Source organism: Quercus robur, chromosome 6, assembly GCF_932294415.1.
Source record: "Quercus robur chromosome 6, dhQueRobu3.1, whole genome shotgun sequence".
In the NCBI taxonomy this organism is placed as follows: domain Eukaryota; kingdom Viridiplantae; phylum Streptophyta; class Magnoliopsida; order Fagales; family Fagaceae; genus Quercus; species Quercus robur.
In genome coordinates this window covers 2,735,442-2,758,935 of record NC_065539.1, presented here as the reverse complement: position 1 = coordinate 2,758,935, position 23,494 = coordinate 2,735,442, and the positions used below count along the sequence as shown (strand labels likewise).

General features: G+C 36.3%; 2 protein-coding genes across 9 annotated transcripts in view; one reads left to right on the top strand and one right to left on the bottom strand.

The window, feature by feature from the left end:
- LOC126690589 (thiosulfate sulfurtransferase 18) overlaps nt 1-17,717 on the top strand; it is a 35,170-nt gene extending 17,453 nt beyond the window's left edge. The window contains exon 6 of the mRNA XM_050385808.1: nt 17,650-17,717. Within this exon, the coding sequence (XP_050241765.1) occupies nt 17,650-17,706 (57 nt within the window). The 3' untranslated portion in view covers nt 17,707-17,717. The remainder of the gene's footprint in view (nt 1-17,649) is intronic.
- On the bottom strand, nt 692-23,133 carry LOC126690587 (caffeic acid 3-O-methyltransferase-like). 8 transcript variants are annotated; one of them, XM_050385795.1, is made up of 11 exons: nt 22,484-23,133; nt 21,624-21,934; nt 21,161-21,225; nt 20,680-20,920; nt 19,845-19,893; nt 19,591-19,659; nt 15,446-15,481; nt 12,092-12,127; nt 4,837-4,872; nt 1,469-1,552; nt 692-958 (listed from the first exon to the last, which is right to left on the bottom strand). In XM_050385795.1, the coding sequence occupies exons 1-11, from the start codon at nt 22,909-22,911 to the stop codon at nt 886-888; spliced, it is 1,428 nt and encodes a 475-aa protein (XP_050241752.1). In that variant the 5' UTR covers nt 22,912-23,133; the 3' UTR covers nt 692-885. The 8 variants fall into 8 exon arrangements, with proteins under 8 accessions (XP_050241752.1, XP_050241754.1, XP_050241755.1 ...); XM_050385797.1 differs by lacking the exon at nt 4,837-4,872 and having other exon boundaries at nt 22,484-23,132; XM_050385798.1 differs by lacking the exon at nt 15,446-15,481 and having other exon boundaries at nt 22,484-23,132.
- Between the last annotated feature and the right edge of the window lie 361 nt (nt 23,134-23,494).

The following is a 23,494-nucleotide window of genomic DNA, read 5'->3' as shown; positions in this document are numbered from 1 at the left end:
CTGCTGACAACAAAAACAGCACACCCCTAACCCCTCAAACTAGCTAAGAAGCAACAAGCACCATGGATGAACTCCCCAATTATAACATATTCAAACATATAAAATAGAGAGTAGTGATGTGCAATCAACAATAATCATTCAAAATAAAAAGTAGTAATTGCATGAAAGCAGATTAGCATTGTTCGTCATGATCCAGTTCAACTACTAATATTTTTTTTGTTGTTGATAATTCAGACATTATATCGAAGAGCAAACACATTACAAACAGAGAAAAATGCTAACAGCCACCCCAGTACAGCCTCTTTGATACAGTGTCCTTCAAAGACCACCTAATTAAGATTGCTAACTTAAAAATCAATAAGACTAACAATATAACTCCAAAATATTAAAGTCAAACTATAAACACGGATAGCGTGGTTGTTAGGACCTACTTCTAATTCTTACATTCCAAGTTCTAAACTATTTAATCTTAATATCTCTTCCAAACTACCTCATCAAGCTTGCCATATCTAACGCAAAACTACATCTGGGTACATCTTTCAAAAACTCCTTACAGCTGCATAGCATTCTTTCTTCTAACACTAATCCTCCAAAATCAAGGAATAAATCCTCCCAATACCCACATAATTTTTTTTTTTTTGGTCATTTGACTCACTAATAAAATAGTTAATTTATTTTAGGTAAAACGCTATTAAAGTTTCCAACTACCCACTAAATATTAATTTAGTTTTGATTTATCTACATGTAATCTTTAATTAAGGCTTACATCACTAAGGTATAATACTAGTTGTAAGGTAAGATCAGGTTTTGTCTTGAAGTAGCTATCATAGGCAAAAAGTTAATAGTTGGTTAACAAGCGGGAAACATGAATATTCTAATTTCACATTAATCTTTCTTCACAACTTTATTTCCTTTTGCTTCTGCCAATTCGCTCCAAATACCTCCAATTCCCCAAGCCCTAGGCCAAAAGGAAAATGGGAAATCATTAAAAAATATACATGCATACATACATACATACATACATACATATATATATATATATATAAATATATATATTAACACAAGAACAACAAAAAATAACAAATATTTCACTTTTTAGTCCAAAAGTTTGATCGATTCATTGCCCCAAGTGTGAAACCCATAAAAAAACTAGACATGAGTCAGTTATGCTTTTAAGCTTTTGTTGTGCAACAAACACCTGCTATGAAAGCAACCCAAAAAAAGTCAAATCGACTGTAGCACATCTTTGAAAATCCAATAAAATTTTATGAACCACCACACCTAATTAAAGAGAGTTTGATTTTAACTTTATTTGTTTGAGGAAAAATTTCTAGAGCCCTACAAGTACATTATATTTGGCTTATACAAATCAAGTTTGGAGATTCTTCTGGGCAGAACCTAGTGCTACTAATGTGTCTTTCAATATACATATGTAATGTAATAGATTTATTTAAATTGTAAGACTTACCTAAGGTCCTCAGCCAACTCCCCCAAAGTCTTAGATTTTGCTGCCTCTCCGTTCTTGACAATAAACTTATGGATTCTAGCCAACCTGTTCAATAAATGTTTTTTCATAGAATGAAAATAATAATAGAAACAACTATATTTGTTCAATGCAGAACAAAGCCAATGAATATCAATAGCCCGAAAAGGCATAAACAGATGCAAATTCCATAATCATGTATCCTTCATTCCATAATCACATATCCTTCCAGCAAAATCACCAAGTTCAAGAAAGTGTGCAGTATAAAGATATAATAGTTGGGCATGATTGTAGTATTAGAAATTAAACTAACAATATTAACACAGATAACAACTTGGGAGTTTCAACATGCATGTAAGCATGAACACATAAAACTGCGATATGGGGGGGTGGGGGGGAAGACAAATACAAATTATTCACCCTAAATTTGCATGTGCAGTTAACTTAGTCTAGGAATGTTTTATTTGATCTATTATTGCTTTTAGAAATTTACATATGCAACTGATATGTCTTGAACCAATCATCTCACATTTTACCTTGCTTTCACAAGAGGGCTAGAAACATTTGAACTAGAGCTCGTTAGCATTTTAAATATCAACTAATGTAAATTACATGGGTATCTGGTAATGCCTAAATTATAGAATGTTCTTATTTATATAAAAATCTCTCTCAAATTGCAACAAGTATATACAGTTAAACTAGTCAATGAGAAAGTATGAGTTTTTTCTTTCCTAGAATCCTATCATCATAGAATTCATAACAGTCAAGCTCAAAAAAAAATCTTATATTGCATCATAAAGGAATGTTTCAAATAATTATATTTTGGTAAGGGCCAAGCAAAATTCAGAAAGAGAATCATTCTAATACTTGGAAGGGATAAAATGTCTCAAAACAGCATATAAAAGTATCATATGTATATGAAATATTCAAACCAGCATTTGAATAGAAGCATATACAAACTAAGCACTAGTTTATATACCCAATTATAATCTTTATTGCTGCATATAGATGAGAACCTTTCATGCTATATCACATAAAAAATATCTACATAAAATGTACATTGAAATTCCAGAAACATATAAAGATCATTCCAAGACCAAAAAAAAAAAAAATGTAGAGTCACCATGTAATACGCTAAAAGAAAAGGGAAAAAATGACATTTTTCCATCCTAACTATACCCCATTTTACACTTTGCCCCATGAACCATCAAAATGCATGATTTACCCCCCAAAGTTATAACTTTGTGACACTTAACCCCTTACCATCTATTTTAAAGTCTAATGGAATTCAACATTAAAAGACCAACTTAACCCTTCCTCCAAAACAGACAGTAGAGAGTAAATTGGTCCTTTAATGCTACATTCCATTAGACTTAGGGTCCGTTTGGGAACAATTTATTTAGTTGAAACTGAAAATTTTTTGTTGAAAGTGCGCTAAAGTATGCTTGTACCTTAAAAAAAAATTGAAAATGTAAAAAAATGAGGGAAAAAGTGAGATTTTAAAAACTGTATATAAAAGCTAAAAGTTGAGTTTATAAGCTCCTGCCAAACACACTCTTAATTGAGAAAGTGATCTAGAGGGGGTAAAATGTTACATGGGCTTTAGTTTAGGGGGCCGATCATGCATTCTTGAAGTTTAGGGGGATAAGTGTAATTGGGGTAAGTTTAGGGTGGAATAGTTTTTTTTTTTTTTTTTTTTTTTCTCCCAAAAAAATACCATGTGATATACTTTAATACTTATTAAACAAACTAGGTTAAAAATTTAATAAATAAATTCATAATAAAGATTTGAACATATTCATTACGGAAAATGCTATTTTAATACCATAACAAGAAAAAAAAAAAAAAAAACCCAATAGCAATTGACAAGGCTCTCGTAATTCATTAAGGAGAAATAGGCTTCTCTCACTGTATATCCAACACCAAAGGAAAAAAGACCCACTACAATCTAGCTAGATGGAACCTAATATGAAACATTCACATAATTGATGTTAATTTCAAAGAATTTCATTTCAAAGCACCAAGTTTTGGGCTGGTTTGGTGTCTGAATTTATAAAAATCTAAAACTTGACTGTTTTTTTCTGATATCGTACTCATGTATTGTTTGGGCCCAAAACAGACGATGCACAAGGTTGTTTTATTATTTATTATTATTACATAAAAGTATTCTTTCAAAGAGAAAAACTTACAAAGGATGATTAAAATACACAGATCAATTTAATTACAAAATACATAATATTAACAACAAAATCCAAATAATTATATATATATATATATATATAATTTCATTAAAATCAGAAAAGTGCTACCCAAATACATTAGCAGCAAGACACATTGGGATTGGAAGGAGGGGGGGTGGGGGGGGGGGGGGGGGAAGATATCCAAAAAGAAAAAATTAAAGAATATAATTGAGTACGCAATGCACAAAAGTCCTACCCAAGTGCACTAGCAGCAGGACACACTAGGACGGGGGAAAAAGATATCCAAAAAAGGAAAAAAAAAATTAAGAATAAAATTGAGTACCCAATGCACAAAAGTCCTGCTTTGCATGGTCTGGAAGAGATGAATGGTAGAAAACTTTCCCTACATTTTTTTTTTAAATGACAATTGAACCCTATACATTTAAATTAGAAATACCAAGAAGTGCTAATTGAGCTACAAGGTTCTTGGTCTATAAATATAGATAAAACTCTATTAACCAGTGTGCTAACATCAGCTCATGGTTGGAAACGACCTTATAGGTGCAGTTTGGATAGCCCATCTGCGTTTTGCGTCCGCGTTTCCTTCTTTTTTTTTTTTTTTTTTTTCTCCCCAGCCGCAACTATTGACCCGGTCAGCTATGAACAGTGCATTTGTGCACTGTTCACGGGTCCCACAAACTCTACTTTTTATCAACTTTTTCATTAAAAATGGGTCCCACAGCACTATTCACACATTTAAAAATTATTTTGCTACAGTGTTTTCAGTTTCAGTTTTCAGTTTCAGCAAAAATAAGCTCAATCCAAACGGACCCATAGACTCTTACGATTTCAAAAAAAAAAAAAGGTCATCAACAAAGGAAAATATATTTCAATCAAAATAAACATAACAACAAAGGTCACACATATTTTAATAGGCCAAACTACCTTTCTTTTGCTTATTAATGTCAACCTGTAAGTTGCAAAGGCCCATCAAGCTGCAGTTTGTAAAATAAAATTAGATTTCATTCGTTCATATACATTCAAAATTTATAGTTTATTCAGAGCGTTTATCAACATGTGACCTTTTAGACTTTATAGAAGTGAAATTGGGACTACCAAGCTAGTAGAAGAAGACAAAGATAGATACGGGTTTAAGTGAAGAACTAGACATACCTTAGTTCTGGAGGAGCATCCTTTGTTGCAGAATACCTAAATAAGCAATATTCAACAATATTAGCGTCATTCCAATAATTATCCAACATGCCTATCCCAAAGCCATATCACTTAAGGAATTTTTTATTTTATTATTATTTTATTTTATTATTATTATTTTTTAAATTTGGAATCAAAAACAACAACAGCAAAAGCTATTTTACAAAAGAAGAGGAATAAAAAAATTAAAATGAATAAAGGAATAAATACATCATTGAAATTTCTACAAAAATATTTTCTTTATTTTCCTTGTAACATGTGACTAGGGGCAAGTGGAAGCATATTCATACAGAAAAATAAAATAAAGCATCCACGCCAGACAAAAATATTTAACGTAGTTTGGTCAACTTCAACCCTACGTCCAAAAGCAACGCCAACCAAAATCTACTATCAGTGATATGGGTTACAACCACACACAACCAAAATCACAAACTCACATATCACACAAGTTTTAGTTTTATAAAAATCTAAAACTTGACAGTTTTTTTCTAATATCATACTTGTGGGGCCCAATAGTTTAGGGGCCCGGCTCGCTCGCTTATGGGGAGTCCACAGGCCCCAAACTAAAGGAAGCCCAAAGTGGCCCGAAGTTACAGCCGAGGACAGCTTAGTCCTCGGCAGACCCAAAGTCTCATGGATTAGAGTGGAATACAAGCTAACTTGAAAGATCAGAAAATATCTTAGGGAAGTTGTCCTTAATACCCTTCACTGATATGACACTGTACCTAACAGAGCCGGATTCTTAGGCTTTATTGATCATCTCCAACAATTTCGGGATTAGATTGATGGGACAGATATCTGTCCTGGAAAGATCGACCCTACACGTGGACGAGGGACAACAAACGTAGGCTAGTATAAAAGGAAAGGCAAACTAATTAGGAGGGGGTCTCCCATCTGACTTCCTGAGAAAAACTTCAGGAAGGAAAATGCCTGGCTAGTATATGCGTATCACCCCGGAAAACCCACCGCCGGGTGACCGGAGAAAACTTTAGTGCTCCTCGGACATGATCCGAGAAGCCAAATCCCTCAAGTTACAAAGGTGTAAGGCCTGAATATCCAGACTAAAGCCTCTTCTTGTCTTGGTTCATCTAAAGTCCGGCCTGAACTAGCGCCCTGTGACCCAACGCTGGCCTTTCAAGCCCACTCTCTACAAATGTTATTGTAAGGGATTTTCTGTGGGCGAGCCCATCATCGTTGTTGGGCCGCTTGAGAATCGTGTCCCTACAATTGGCGCCGCCTGTGGGGAGGCTTGCACGTTGGCGCGGGTAGCGCATAAGTCAGCTCTCTAGCAAGCAGAGATTCACGAGTCTTTTCCATCTCCGGCGACGTGCAGTTGTTGCTCCGCCATAAGCTTCTGCTAGGGGCTGCGCCTTGCACCGCTAACGGCGCGGGCAGCTCTGGGGGCTTCTAGCCTCAAGCCAACTCTCCCCTCCCTGGCCTAGGGGCTGACCTTCGAAAAATAAATAAGTATAGAGAAAAAAGCACAAACAAGAAATCTTACAAGTTTTGGACAGAACCAAGGCCTTGCATGGTCCTTGGACCCAAGCCTATGGGGAAACCAAGTACAAACAAGAGATCTTACAAGTTTTGGACAGAACCGAGGCCTTGCATGGTCCTCGGACCCAAGCCTATGGGGAAACCAAGTACAAACAAAAGATCTTACAAGTTTTGGACAGAACCAAGGCCTTGCATGGTCCTCGGACCCAAGCCTATGGGGAAACCAAGTACAAACAAGAGATCTTACAAGTTTTGGACAGAACCGAGGCCTTGCATGGTCCTCGGACCCAAGCCTATGGGGAAACCAAGTACAAAGAAGAGATCTTACAAGTTTTGGACAGAACCGAGGCCTTGCATGGTCCTCGGACCCAAGCCTATGGGGAAACCAAGTACAAACAAGAGATCTTACAAGTTTTGGACAGAACCGAGGCCTTGCATGGTCCTCGGACCCAAGCCTATGGGGAAACCAAGTACAAACAAGAGATCTTACAAGTTTTGGACAGAATCGAGGCCTTGCATGGTCCTCGGACCCAAGCCTATGGGGAAACCAAGTACAAACAAGAGATCTTACAAGTTTTGGACAGAATCGAGGCCTTGCATGGTCCTCGGACCCAAGCCTATGGGGAAACCAAGTACAAACAAGAGATCTTACAAGTTTTGGACAGAACCAAGGCCTTGCATGGTCCTCGGACCCAAGCCTATGGGGAAACCAAGTACAAACAAGAGATCTTACAAGTTTTGGACAGAACCGAGGCCTTGCATGGTCCTCGGACCCAAGCCTATGGGGAAACCAAGTACAAACAAGAGATCTTACAAGTTTTGGACAGAACCGAGGCCTTGCATGGTCCTCGGACCCAAGTCCCTATGGGGAAACCAAGTACAAACAAGAGATCTTACAAGTTTTGGACAGAACCAAGGCACTGCATGGTCCTCGGACCCAAGCCTATGGGGAAACCAAGTACAGAAAAGCACCATCGGAGTTCCCTACTTCCCAGTCGATTGCTCGGATGGATTATTTAGAGATTATCAGCCTTGGACGGTGTTCATGCGCTAATCACAGAATATTCAACTGTTATCCCGGTTAGTTTCCTAAGTTTGATTTACTATGAATTGTCGATATAATGCCTGGTAGTATTTATAAATTGGAGTTAGTTAGATTATGTTTCAAGCTATTTTGCTCTAAATATTCTGAAAGAAACACACGCATGGGGCACACTCACTCACAAAGTAGTGTAGTCAAAGGAACAGTATCCAAAACAAGTAAAGAAATTTCCATTATCACTAAAACAAAGAAATAGTACAGCGTACAATGAAAAGCTGGAATCAGTTTGCGTCAAAGCTCATTATATAACCGAAAAGAAAGGAAGATACAAGAGAATAAAATGAAGCTGAGGAAGTAGGTCAGAGGAGAGGTTGGCTACAGCTCCAAGACCTTGTTCTTCCTCAATGCTTTCACATGCCCACAACTCAAACAGCAAAAGAAACCCAACTTGAGCCTGACACCGTTGAAGGAAAGGTGCAGGGAGTTGGAGGTTGAGGGGCTTTCTCTAAATATACGCCTGCCGCAAAGCAGAGGCGCTGATGGCGGAAAATCTTTCTTCTGCCACACCAAAATTCTGGCATGGACAGAACCTGCTTCGGATTTTGACTAAAAGAGGGAGAGATCCCCTTCCCCCTCGGTCGAAATGGAGTGTTCTCCTGAACTTATGCTTCCTGTGCCCATACCTTACTACTTTGAGTCTCATGAGGACACGGTGCTTCTGCGGCGGAGAGAGTTCTTTCTTCCCAACCCTTGCCTTAGACATGTTATGTTAAGGGAGGAGAGCTCCGGAAGTGGGAGTTATGATATGGGAGAAAACTGAAGGAGTTGTGCGTATATAAAGCAACTTTCTCCCCCTCCTGTTTATTTGAAAAGATAAGGGGGTGGCAGTCAACTCACGTAGCATCCCAAGGTACGCTACAGACAAAACAGTTCTGGCTCAACTTCCAACATCAACCGCAACCACAAGATTAAAGAAGCCTCGTAAAGGCGCACCTCGGTCATTGTGACATCAGAGAGTACCGCGTGGCCAGAGGTTGCAGAAATATCTCTTAATTCATGGGCTAAGTGGATTCGCGGCCCAGGCCCTCTTTGCGTGAGGGCCCAGGTACTGTGGCCCACGCCGAGCAATAGCCGTTGCCGAGGACAACCCCTGCTCGGCGCCTTATAAAATGCCTGATGAAAGGGAGAATCTGAACTCGAAGAGTTTTGGACAGAACCTAGGACTTGTATGATCCTCGGACTCAAGCCTATGGGGAAACCAAGGACATAAAAGTCTTGGACAGAACCTGGGACTTGTATGATCCTCGGACTCAAGCCTATGGGGAAACCAAGGACATAAAAGTTTTGGACGGAACCTAGGGCTTGCATGGTCCTCGGACTCAAGTCTATAGGGAAGCCAAGTACATAAAAGAAAAAGCGTAAGTTTTAAATAAAACCCAGGCTTTGCGAAGTCCTCGGACTCAGGCCTTTTGGGAAATCAACTGCTCGGATGGAGAAGTTTCTCGGCTCAAATATGGGAAAAAGTTAAGGCCAGTGTGTTAATAAGATGGCGAAACGAACTGATGATCGTTAGCCTAAGGAAATTGTTCATTGGGAAGGTGACATGTCCTCGGATACCTACTTCTTACACCTTATCGAACACTTAGTCCCCATCTCAACTAAATTTAAGGTAAATCTCGTTCCTCACTGGTCGGATTGTTATGTCCAATAATAATTTTGTTAAAGTTATTATGGCGTCTTTTTATTAGCAAGTATTTTGGCCTTAGTTGTTATTGGTTCAAATGCTATACTACTGTGCCGAGCAGAACTTGCAAATTTATTAAAACATATAAATAGAACATGCGAAATAGAATAACAGTAACTTTTATTAATATAAAAAATTATTACAACGTACAAAGAAGGGCTTAAGCAAGCCTATACAAAAAATGAACTGCCGAAGCAGTAATAACATCCGTAATACTTATCCTTTAAACTCGCCTTCAAAGTCTCTCTAAAATCTCTGCCTCAGTACTGCTCATATCAGGAGAAGAACCTTATATAGAAAAGATGAAGGAGAAGGAAGAAGAATTGGAACACATGGAAGCACTTCAGCAAGCTCTTGTCGCTGAGGAGTGCAGTGGAAAAAGAAGATGGAAGACATGAGTAGGAAGGAGGAGAAGAAGAGGGAAGAAATGAAAAGAAAAAGAAAGGAGCAAAAGAGGGAAAATGGGAGCCATATTAGGTATGCTCATGAGAGAGCGGATGGAGATGACAAGGAAGGTTTTCGACTCAGTCACACCGGAAGTGGGATGTGACGAGTCCCTGCTTCGGATTTTGGCTAAAAGAGGAGGGAGGCAAATCTTGAGTCTCCGCCATCCTTGCCCCGACCGAGCCATCTCAAACTTTGTTAGGACATGGCGTTTCTGGGAAAGGAAGGGTTTATTCATGGCTGACTGCTATGGTGGATATATTATTGGATAGGGTATAACCAGAAGAAAGAAGTGAACTCGAGGAAGAGCCTGAAGGGTTCGAATATGAGAGAATCACTGTTTGTCCTCTCTCTTTATATAGGGGAGGAAGACGAGGGTGCGTAACACGTTCTAATCCCCAAGGAAATCTGCAGATCAATGTACATCCGTTTCGTTCCTCACGCCATCAGTAACCGTTAGATCTGGGAGGTCTCGTAAAAGGAAGACATTAAAGGCACGCTTCGGATAACCAAACGGCATAAACGCATCACGCGTAAATTGAGGGAAACGTCCTGCAGACCGGCGCATTCCTCGGGAAGGTGAAGAGTCGCCCACGTTGGTCAAGGGCTGAATTAAATGAGCCGCAATAAAGGCTCGGTATTACCAAAACCCACCTTTCCAACCAAGACGTTGGACAGCAGGGTTTTGAGGGGCTAATGTGGGGCCCAATAGTTTAGGGGCCCGGCTCGCTCGCTTATGGGGAGTCCACAGGCCCCAAACTAAAGGAAGCCCAAAGTGGCCTGAAATTACAGCCGAGGACAGCTTAGTCCTCGGCAGACCCAAAGTCTCATGGATTAGAGTGGAATACAAGCTAACTTGAAAGATTAGAAAATATCTTAGGGAAGTTGTCCTTAATACCCTTCACTGATATGACACTGCACCTAACAGAGCCGGATTCTTAGGCTTTATTGATCATCTCCAACAATTTCGGGATTAGATTGATGGGACAGATATCTGTCCTGGAAAGATCGACCCTACACGTGGACGAGGGACAACAAACGTAGGCTAGTATAAAAGGAAAGGCAAACTAATTAGGAGGGGGTCTCCCATCTGACTTCCTGAGAAAAACTTCAGGAAGGAAAATGCCCAGCTAGTATATGCGTATCACCCCGGAAAACCCACCGCCGGGTGACTGGAGAAAACTTTAGTGCTCCTCGGACATGATCCGAGAAGCCAAATCCCTCAAGTTACAAAGGTGTAAGGCCTGAATATCCAGACTAAAGCCTCTTCTTGTCTTGGTTCATCTAAAGTCCGGCCTGAACTAGCGCCCTGTGACCCAACGCTGGCCTTTCAAGCCCACTCTCTACAAATGTTATTGTAAGGGATTTTCTGTGGGCGAGCCCATCATCGTTGTTGGGCCGCTTGAGAATCGTGTCCCTACAATACTCATGTATTGTTTGGGCCCCAAACAGACGATGCACAAGGTTTTATTTATTTATAATTATTACATAAAAGTATTTGTTCAAAGAGAAACTTAAAAAGGATGATTAAAATACATACATCAATTTAATTACAAAATTCATAATAATAACAACAAAATCCAAATAATTATAATTATACATATATATATATATATATATATAATTTCGTTAAAATCAGAAAAAGTGCTACCCAAGTACATCAGGACACACTAGGACAAGGGGTGGGGGGGGGGGGGGGTGGGAATGGGGAAGATATCCAAAAGGAAATAAGAAAAACGTTAAAGAATATAATCGAGTACCCAAAGCACAAAAGTCCTACCCAAGTTTTTTAGCAGCAGGACACACTAGAACAGGGGGCAAAAGATATCCACAAAAGGAATATATATATATATAATTGAGTACCCAATGCACAAAAGTCCTACTTTGCATGGTCCGGAAGAGATGAATGGTAGAAAACCTTCCCTACATTTTTTTAAAAGTGACAATTGAACCCTAGACGTCTACATTAGAAATAATAAGAGGTGCCAATTGAACTACAAGTTTCTTGGCCTATAAATATAGATACAACTCTACTAGCCAGTGCACATTTTGAACATTGACCATACAATTGGTTAAATACAAAATAAACATTATAAAAGTCGCATGAATTGCTAACATTAGCTCAAGGTTGGACATGACCTTAAGACTCTTACGATTTCGGAAAAAAATTGGTCACCGGCAAAAGAAAATATATTTCGATCAAAATAAACATAACAACAAAGGTCACACATATTTTAATAGGCCAAACTACCTTTCTTTTGCTTATTGATGTCAAACTATAATTTGCAAAGGCCCATCAAGTTGCAGTTTGTAAAATAAAATAAGATTTCATTCGTTCATATACATTCAAAATTTATAGTTTATTTAGAGCTTTTATCATTACGTGACTTTTTAAACTTTATAGAAGTGAAATTGGGACTAAAAAGCTAGTAGAAGAAGAAAAAGATAGATATGGTTAGTTTAGGGTTTAGCTGAAGAACTAGGCATACCTTAGTTTTGGAGGAACATCCTTTGTTGCAGAATACCTAAATAAGCAATATTCAACAATATTAGCGTCATTACAATAATTATCCAACATGCATATCCCAAAGCCATATCACTTTTTTTTTTTTTTTTTTTTTTAATTTAAGTTGGAAAAAAAAAAAAAAAAAAAAAACCAACAGCTAAAGCTATTTTACCACAAAAAAAGAGAGGAATAAATAAATTAAAACAAATAAAGGAATAAAAAAATAAAATAAATAAAGGAATAAATACATCATTGAAATTTCTACGAAATTTTTTTCTTTATCTTCCTTGTAACATGCGACTAGGGGCTAGCATAAGCATATTCATATAGAAAAATAAAATAAATCATCCACACTAGACAAAAATATTTAACGTGGTTTGGTCAACTTCAACCCTACGTCCAAAAGCAATGATCATAATCTACTATCAGTGATATAGATTACAACCACATACAACCAAAATCACAAACTCACACAAACAACACTCAAATAAATCTCACAAACATAAACAAGTCCTCTGACAAACACAAACTAATTCACAAACCTCATTCACATAAAATCACAAACCTTTGGACTGCATCATTAGGGAAAATCTTCAACTATTGATTACCTTAGGAAGAGGTTTATAATATCGATTAGTGGTGTGGTATGTAAAAGAAGAATGGGAAGGTAGTTAATCATTTACTTCAGCATTGTCCAGTTGCTAGAGAATTGTGGGATATGACTTTGCTAAAGGAGTTTTGGACCTACTAGCTTGTTGGCAAGGCTATTTTGGAAGACACAGGAACAGTGCAATTTAGAAGGCTATTGCTCATTGTTTGATGTGGTGTCTTTGGCATGAAAGGAATGTTAGAACTTTTGAAAGGTGAAAGGTGTGAACAAAGTTAACAGACTATTGTGGATTTGAAGCTCCAAGTGTTCATAATGTCATTCGAGTGGATGCTAGCCACAAGAACATATTCTTTCTCTAATTTATTAGATTTTATGGATAATGGTGCTCTTAGACCTTAGCCATGGTTTTCACTTAGTCTACCCTGTGTACTTGACGCATTTCTATAAATTCAATAAAATTTATTACTTATCAATAAAAAGAGCCTTAATACACCCCAACAACTCTCTCACACAAAACAGACAAACACTTAAACTACTCTTCAAAGAAACCCACTTCATATTCCTCTAAGAGTCTTCTTCCACCCCATATGGGAGGAATCTTGGGCCAAAGCCACCATAATTTTTTGCAACCATGCCTATTTATAAGGCTCCAATTCTATTACTTTATTATTTTAAATTTTTTTTGATAAGTAAATTCTATTACTTTATTTGTTTTTTTTTTTTTGTTTTTTATAAGTAAGAAAAACAGATAAAGCAAATTCTATTACTTTATTTGTTGATGACAACACTTTTATTTTCTGTGGATAGCATCAAAAACAACCCCCTTACCATCTATTTTGGAGTTCAGTCTAATGGAATTCAACATTAAAAGACCAACTTAACCCTCCCTCCAAAACAGATGGTAGAGAGTAAATTGGTCCTTTAATGTTACATTCTGTTAGACTTCGTGTCTGTTTAGGATCCACTTATTTTGTTGAAACTGAAAACTTTTTGCTGAAAGTACTGTAGATAAATGTAAAAGTTAACTGAAATAGTATAGTATGACCCATAAATAGTACCAAAAAGTGCAGGGAGACCCATGAATAGTAGTAAACATAAGCTGAATAACAAAATAAATTGGCAAAAATAATCTCTTGCAACCAGACACTTAATTAAGAAAGTGACTGGTGGGGGTAAAATGTTACACGGGTTTTAGTTTAGGGGGCCAATTGTGCATATTTGAAGTTTAGAGGGAAAATGTAAATGGGGTACAGTTTAGGATGGAAAAATATAATTTCACCACAAAAAAAAAAAAAAAAAGAAAGTACCATCTGATAAGCTTTAATACTTATTAAACATAACTAGGTTAAAAATTAAATAAATAAATACATAATAAAGATTTGAACGTGTCCATTAAGGAAAATGCCATTTTAATGCCATAATAAGAAATAAATAAAAAACTCAATAGCAATTGACTAGGCTCTCATAATTCCTTAAGGAGAAATAGGCTTCTCTCACTGTATATCCAACACCAGAGGAAAAAAGACCCACTACAATCTAGCTAGATGGAACCTAAATTATGAAGCATTCACATAATTGATGTTAATTCCAAAGCACCAAGTTTTGGGCTGGTTTGGTGTCTGATTTTATAAAAATCTAAAACTTGACTGTTTTTTTTTTTTTTTTATATTGTACTCATGTATTGTTTGGGCCCCAAACAAACGATGCACAAAATTTTTATTTATTTATTTATTGTTACGTAAAAGTATTCGTTCAAAGAGAAAAACTTACAAAGGATGATTAAAATACACACATCAATTTAATTACAAAATATATAATATTAACAATAAAATCCAAATAATTATATATATATATATATATTTATTTATATTAATTTCGTTAAAATCAGAAAAAGTGCTACCCAAGTACATTATAAGCAGGACACACTAGGACAGTGGTCAGTGGGGGTGGGGGGATACCCAAAAAATAAAAAATAAAGAACATAATTGAGTACCCAATGCACAAAAGTCCTACCCAAGTACACTAGCAGCAGGACACACTAAGACGGGGGGCAAAAGATATTTAAAAAAGGGAAAAAAAAAATTTAAGAATATAATTGAGTATCAATGCACAAAAGTCCTACTTTGCATGGTCTAGAAAAGGTGAATGGTAGAAAACCTTTCCTATATTTTTTTTAATGTAACAATTGAACCCTAAACGTTTACATTAGAAATACTAAGAGATGCCAATTAAGTTTCAAGGTTCTTGGCCTATAAACATAGATACAACTCTACTAACCAGTGTGCATTTTGAACATTGACCATACAATTGGTTAAATACAAAATAAACATTATAACAGTCGCATAAAATGCTAACATCAGCTCAAGGTTGGACATGACCTTAGACTCTTATGATTTCAAAAAAAAATTGGTCATCGGCAAAAGAAAATATATTTCAATCAAAATAAACATAACAACAAAGGTCACACATATTTTAATAGGCCAAACTACCTTTATTTTGCTTATTGATGTCAACCTATAATTTGCAAAGGCCCATCAAGTTGCAGTTTGTAAAATAAAATAAGATTTCATTCATTCATATACATTCAAAATTTATAGTTTATTCAGAGCTTTTATCATTACGTGACTTTTTAAATTTTATAGAAGTGAAATTGGGACTACCAAGCTAGTAGAAGAAGAAAAAGATAGATATGGTTAGTTTAGGGTTTAAGTGAAGAACTAGACATACCTTAGTTCTGGAGGAACATGCTTTGTTGCAGAATACCTAAATAAGCAATATTCAACAATATTGGAGTCATTACAATAATTATCCAACATGCTTATCCCAAAGCCATATCACTTAAGGATTTTTTTTTTAAGTTGGAAAAAAAAACAACAAAAACAGCAAAAGCTATTTTACAAAAGAAGAGGAATTAAAAAATTAAAATAAATAAAGGAATAAATACATCATTGAAATTTATACGAAAATATTTTCTTTATCTTCCTTGTAACATGTGACTAGGGGCTAGCGGCGGAAGCATATTCATATAGAAAAATAAAATAAAACATTCACACTAGACAAAAATATTTAACGTAGTTTGGTCAACTTCAACCCTACATCCAAAAGCAACGCCAACCAAAATTTACTATCAGTGATATGGATTACAACCACACATAGCCAAAATCACAAACTCACACAAGCAACACTCAAATAAATCTCACAAACATAAACAAGCTCTCTGACAAACACAAACTAACTCACAAACCTCATACACATAAAATCACAAACCTTTGGACTGCATCATTAGGGAAAATCTTCAACTATTGATAATCTCAAGAAAAGGTTTATAATATTGATTAGTGGTGTTGTATGTAAAAGAAGAATGGGAAGACAATTAATCATCTACTCCTGCATAGTCTAGTTGCTAGAGAATTGTGGGATATGACTTTGCTAAAGGAGTTTTGGACCTACTAGCTTGTTGGCAAGGCCATTTTGGAAGACACAGGAACAGTACAATCTTGAAGGCTATTGCTCATTGTTTGATGTGGTGTCTTTGGACAGGAACAGTACAATCTTGAAGGCTATTGCTCATTGTTTGATGTGGTGTCTTTGGCATGAAAGGAATGTTAGAACTTTTGAAAGGCGAAAGGTGTAAAGCTCCAAGTGTTCATAATGTTATTCGAGTGGATGCTAGCCACAAGAACATATTCTTTCTCTAATTTATTAGATTTTATGGATTATGGTGCTCTTAGACCTTAGCCATGGTTTTCATCTAGTCTACCCTGTGTACTTGACACGTTTCTATAAATTCAATAAAATTTATTACTTATCAATAAAAAGAGCTTCAATACACCCAACAACTCGCTTACACAAAACTGACAAACACTCAAACTATTCTTCAAAGAAATCCACTTCATATTCCTCTAAGAGTCTTCTTCCGCCCCGTATAGGAGGAATCTTGGGCCAAAGCCACCAAATTATTTTGCAACCATGCCTATTTATTTATTTTTATAGGAAAAAGAAATTTAGAAATGAAAATACATTGTGTAAAACCCCAAATTTTAACCCACATAAATAATGTCCCAACCATGCCTATTTATAAGGCTCCAATTCTATTACTTTATTATTATTATTATTATTATTTTGATAAGTAAATTTTATTACTTTATTTGTTGGTGATCAAGAACAACTCCCTAATTTGAGATGTGTGCTACTAACGCTTTGAGGCAGTTTCAAGACTAAAAAAATGATTTAGGAGAATCTGAGTTGGTACCAAATGTGGAAGCTCTTGCGTGTATTCTAGAATGTAAGGTTTCCCTGTTGCCTATGAAATATCTAAAACCTAACTTATCCAAAAAAAATTAAAAATAATCTAGAACTACCTCTGAGTTCAAGATTTAAATCCAAGGAAATTTGGACAAGTATTATTAGGAAGATGGAAAAGTGGTTGGCCGAGGTGGAAGATATTGTATTTATGTAAAGGAAATTGGCTAACACTTAGGTGTGTTTGGGTAGAAATTATTTCTACTTGGGTTTGTGTTTGCGTTTCTGATTCAGTGGTTTCACACTTTTTTTTTTTTTTCACTTGTTTCAGCATTAGGGGACAACTAGCACTGTTAAATACTGTTTATATACGGTTAATATACTGTTCATGGAACTCTAATCATTTTATTAAAAAATAATATTAAAAATAGATCCTACGATACTATTCACATATTTAAAAATTATTTTACTACAATATTTTTAATTTTTAATTTTCAATTTTTATTTTTCAATTTTCAACAAAAATAGGCTGTATCGGATCCTTCCTAAGAGTACTCTGTTTTAAAAAGTCGGTAGAATTTGACTATTTTCAGATTAATCACTGTTTTGGTTAGTTGACTCTTCCCCGTTCACAACCAACCGTCTAATAGTGTTAATATTATACATTTTCTTTTGTCCCACATCAACAGGTACCATTGAATGCCCCAAGGCCCCCAACAGATCCCAAGAAAAGCCAATCTACATGAAGACCACCTCGGTAACTCCTAATCATCACTCTAGTTATGAATTCGAATTTAGTTTCCTGTAAACATGCTATGTCAACCTTCCACCTCTTGAGCAAGTTCCATTCTCTCATCCTTTTAAAGTAGTCATTCAACCCCCTCACATTCCATAATATGGTGTTTAGATTCATGACTCTAACAAACCCTCCGACTATTGATAGTTCTTTGCTTACAACTTCCACTATTGCCAATGGTTCAACCCACAAAGGGGCATCATCAAATCGATCCGCTAAGGCTAAGCCTAAATCTATGGATGCCAAGATCTCTCAGTATCAATAAAGCTCTCTACATCCTACCCCTGCCACCTGTCCTACTGGCACATCACCACCTTATAATGTCTCTTTCTAGTGGATTTTCAGTCCACTAAGGAAGAGTGGGTGCCTCTGGCAACACCGCTAGCCCACAACAGCAAGCCACGGGAAGCACAAGCTTCCTCACATCACGCAATTGCAATAGCCAAGCAATTGCATTGCCGGTGATGCAATAGACATTGGTCACTGGGTAAGATTCAAGACAGTGGATTGTCCCTGGATATGGAGTGTTGTTCATCCCCTCCAACGCAAGTGTAGACAGTTCCACTACAAGTGGGTATGGCAGCTTCCTGCCTCCCTCCTTTCAGTCTTTAGGTTTTGGTTTACAGCATCTACACTGGTGTGAACCATATGGTTGTCACTTGGTTCGCTGGCACAAGGATTTGCCGTAATTCGTTCCAAACCCATACCCAGTCCCCTGTTGACTTGTTGGTATTATCACTCTGCTAAAAAGTAGTTGAGCATCTTTGAAATGTATAAGCTTTGCTTTGCTTCCCTCCCTTACTGCTCTCACAAACTGCCATTGTTGCTTGTTGTAAATCACCTCCTCAAAGTTTTTACCAACCACCAACCGGTCTCCCTTCCAAAATAAAAACCAACGGCATAAAATCCTTTCCTCTCATAGATATGGATCGTAAAAGCCGATAGATTAAGAGAAACCCTGGAGCCATCCTCTCTAAATGTTCAATAATTTTTTAGAACTTAACAGGTTTTTCATTGGTTGCTTTCAGAGAACCAAGGCCATTAAGTTTGATGAAATATCCAGAAATTTTCAAGACGCACTTGTTTTCACATTTTAGCATATTATAAGTGGTCATTTTTTTCCCAGATTGTTGTACTCTTTGTTGATTTAAATACACCTTCAGTGCTGGATGGTGTTTTTACCAACCACCAACCGGTCTCCCTTCCAAAATAAAAACCAACGGCATAAAATCCTTTCCTCTCATAGATATGGATCGTAAAAGCCGATAGATTAAGAGAAACCCTGGAGCCATCCTCTCTAAATGTTCAATAATTTTTTAGAACTTAACAGGTTTTTCATTGGTTGCTTTCAGAGAACCAAGGCCATTAAGTTTGATGAAATATCCAGAAATTTTCAAGACGCACTTGTTTTCACATTATAGCATATTATAAGTGGTCATTTTTTTCCCAGATTGTTGTACTCTTTATTGATTTAAATACACCTTCAGTGCTGGATGGTGTTTCTTCTTCTCTTTCTTAAGTCAACAAAATTTTGCTTACCTTTTAAAATTTTTAAAAATAAATAAATAAATTCATAAGAAATGAAATCCAAAAAAATAATCACAATGTAGAATTCCCAAAAAAAAAGATATATAGATGAGAAATCAAGACAGAGGTGTGACTAATTTAAGTGAGAACTAGACTTACTATATTGGCACCATATCGTATCAATAATTATCAAACATACTATAAGTAGATAATAGTTAAAAAAATAAAATAAAAAATAAGGGTCCATAAGTTAGTACATGTATACATACATGACATAAATCAAGTTCAGATGAAAGACCAGACATACTCGGTAGTCTTGGTTTGTGGATGCGTTGGTGACTTAGAAATTTCTTTTTCAATAACACGTCTAGCATACCTGAAGGACCAAGATGCAACAAGGACTAGCATCAATAATCAAGAAGCAAACATATTAGCACCATATTGAATAAATAATCATCGAACATGCTATATGTATAAACACATATCATCAAGTTCAAATGAAGTTTATCTATATGAATCGTGTATTAAGTAATGGGTGAAAGCATCAAAAAGCAGACATACTCGGCTTGTGAATGATGAGTTGGTGACTGAAAATTCTCCCCCAGAAGACCTGAGTGGCCAAGAAGCAACATTGATTAGCATCATGTCAAAAAAAAAAAAAAACCTCAATAGAACTTGCCATGAATTTCGGAACTAGTGATAGCCATCTAACGCTAATTTCATTGTATAACCCAAACCAACACCAAGTGTGTAAAAACGCCCTGGAACGGAAATAGGGTTAGGGTTTAATTTATTACAGGATAGATATATAATTTTCAAATATAAGCTAAGTTATAAACAAAAAACTTTCATACAAGCTCTTCCAACGGTCATAGGTACTGGCTCCATTGCCATTATGCAATTTGGAGTGATAGATCGTGAATCTGGAACGTGATGCAGATGTCTGGAGTCTGGAGTGGGCAGTGTTATGTTTTGGGGGGAGTGTTCCTGGTGTAGTGTGTAGTGGCATGATGAGCAGAGTCTCAGCAGAGGTTTGATCTGCATTTTTATCATTGGTGTGGTACTTGCTTTAGAGAACATTTTATTTTTACTGATGTCTATTGCTGCAATTATAGAACGTGTCATGACTAAATGTTACATATTATTGTAGAACTCCGGAAATGAAAATTATAAGTACAACATGCCACTTTAATACCCTAAAATCCTGCTGCTTTTGCCTCTAACAAAAAGTCCACAGAGGTTCTATGCATTTTTATCATTCATACTGTACATGTTTTAGGGAACATTTTATTGATGTCTGCTGATGCAATTGTAGAACATTTGATTACTATATGTTACATATTTTTGTAGAATTCCACAACCGAAAAATTATAAGCACAACATGCCACTTGAATACCCGAAAATCCTGCATCTTTTGCCAATCTTTCAAATTCTCTTTCTGTCCTCTCCTTTCTCTTAGGGTTTGTATTCATCAGGAACGAATATAACTGAAACAAGCTTTTATCATCACCAGTAGTTGCAGGGGCTTCTGGAATCACCATATCTACTACTATCACTTTTCCCTGGTCTGGTAGTGCTTCATAGCAATTTTTTAATACCTTTAAGCATTGTTTCTCGTCCCAATGATGGAGTACCCACTGTGTCATACAAATCACGATGTCAGTTGAAAAATGTCCGGAATGTACAACCAACAAATCACTAATCTATCTTTGTTGTACTCTGTAGTACCATGGGAATTCCAAAGACCAACTCTTAGAACTCGGTTTATAGTTATACATCATTAATTAGTACTTATGGGGGAAATACAATCTTCATTAATCGGTGTGTTAGAGAGGGATATAGATAATATTTGTTGGGTTCAATTGTAATGAACCTACCTTAATAAAAATGGCATCTCCTTTTGGAATACTTACAAACATGTCTCCCACAATGTGCTCGATACCTGCAACAATAAACCTCCCAAGAATTTACACAGCAAAATATAAAAGTAAATTAATTTGAGAGCAAGATTTATCAAATGCCATACTAGTGACTCCCCTTTGATACAATTGAGTGTCCCACTTCAAATTCATTTTATTTTTTCATGTTAACTTAAGGTTGAGCCTAACATGACTGACCCCTTAGTATTAAAATGGAACAAGTCTTGTCTTGGGCTAGCCCTAGCATGAAGTAGGAGCATCTGCAGGTCACTCATTGAATATAGATCTTGAACACCATGAATTCAATACTAATCCACTTTAGGTTTGGTTTGAATCAATGCATGACACAAGACAAGAATAGTATTTTTCCTATTAAGTTAGAAATGGTTAATTGATGAAACCCAAGTATTGAAATTCATACCAGGATAGGAGGGTAACTTTTCTATAACAGAGGCCAAGTCAAAGTTGACACCCTTAATGGTAGGGTACTTGGAGATGATCATGTTAAGGAGAGTGCCATCACCACCTCCTACATCCACCAGCAATTTCAGACCTTCAAAGCCCTTGTATTTCTCAAGAATCTTCTTCATAATTAATGGGTTCAAATCTTTCATTGAGCCCATGAAAATTTCACGGAATTTGTCATCCTTCCTAGCGTACTCATTTGCTTCCATCCCATAAGCCCTGGAAAATGGAATTCCTCCTTCCAAAATTGCATCTTTCAAATGGTACCTGTTGTGATACTTAACATTAAACTTCTTACAGAAGGGGAAAAAAGAAGAAGAAGATAGTAGGATGATGATAATAAAGAAAGTTCTAGCTTTTGTTAAGCACCTTTTGTGATTCCTATCATTAAAATTTCTAAAATTCAGACTTCTATTTTCAATTGTCAAATTTATATCAATTTAGTTTCCCACCTTGTGAAAATGAATCAATTGATCTTTCTGTCCAAATTTGTTAACAAACAACTCTGTTTAAACATTATTTTTATTTAATTTTTAAATGTCAACATTTATGAGATGCTCCATATAAATTATAATAGGTCTTGTTGTTTGATGAGTATTATTATGTATATATACAAATGATTTCATTTACTAGCTGATTTGGACAAAAACGACCATATTCACTTACTTTGATAAAATGGGCTAAATTGACAAAAATAATTTCTTAGAGACTAACTTGATTATTGAAGTAAAACTGTAAAAGTCAAAGTACTAAATAGAAAATGTTACTAAATGATGATATTAAGGAAAGTTTTAGAATTTTGTTAGCTAGTAATACCAGATATTCATCGTGACTTTGTCCTGGAACAAATCTAAGAAGGGTGCAAGTGATCCTCCAAATTCATCCTTCTCTTTGATGAAGTATTTGGAAACAGGTGCCAGACCATAAAGCCTGGAAACTTGGCCATCATGCTGAGGGGTGGCAATAGAACAAGTGAGTATAGAGTGGCTAGCAAGAAGCTTGAGCATACAGTCAAGAAGCAAAGACTTGTCTTGATTGCTGTGAGTGGGTAGCTGGGATGCTATTTGGGAAGTAGAAAGAAGTGCTCCAGGACCAGCTCTATCCAAAATCTCAAGCACACCAAGCTCTATTGCTGCTTTCAATACCATGGGCAACACTGATGCAGTGGCCAGTTGCATTGCATACTGGGAAAGACTGTCCTCTCCATTGGTGAATGCCCCAATCTGGCTTTCCTTGGAGCTCATGATGTGGATTTGGTGTCAAACAGAAATTGATGAACCAGGTTGAGTATGCTAGGTAGCTGACCAGACCACTGCAACTTTGTCAATTAATAAGCATGAAATCAGAACTTGGTGTTCAAAAAGTCACAGCTCTGACCCCTTCTGCTGTCTTTGGGCAGCTTGATTTGCGCCAGGTTCTTTTTTAATCTTCAAAAATAATTAAAATATGTGGTGATAAGGCTTATTGGATGGCGAATTGAAAAAGAAAATCACAATCAATTGAATAACATATCAAAAAGTCCAAGGATACAAAGTTTTTCACAGGTGTTAATTTGACTTGGTGCATAATAAAAATGATGTTATTGATAACCTTATGAGAAATCAATATTAGAATAACCTTACTCCAATTACAACTTGCTATCTTAGTAAGGTGTGAAAAAAGGTTAGGTTTAAGCACTAACTCATGATATATTGGTTATTAGTTCAGCTTTTAGTCAATGACTCGGATATTTTAACTTTGTTGAACTAATAAGTCAGAAGCATCATAGGTACAATTTAGTAGATTTGCACTAGAAATATAAATTGTTTAAAAACTGAACTTAAGATC

Excerpts from the sequence above, each read along its gene's own strand:
- LOC126690587 (XM_050385795.1), bottom strand. The coding sequence starts at position 22,911 with ATGAGCTCCAAGGAAAGCCAGATTGGGGCATTCACCAATGGAGAGGAC. Across the intron at positions 21,226-21,623 it reads AAAGTTACCCTCCTATCCTG|GTATCGAGCACATTGTGGGA; the intron begins GTATGAATTTCA and ends TTATTGTTGCAG. Across the intron at positions 15,482-19,590 it reads CCACAAACCAAGACTACCGA|GTATTCTGCAACAAAGCATG; the intron begins GTATGTCTGGTC and ends TTGCTTATTTAG.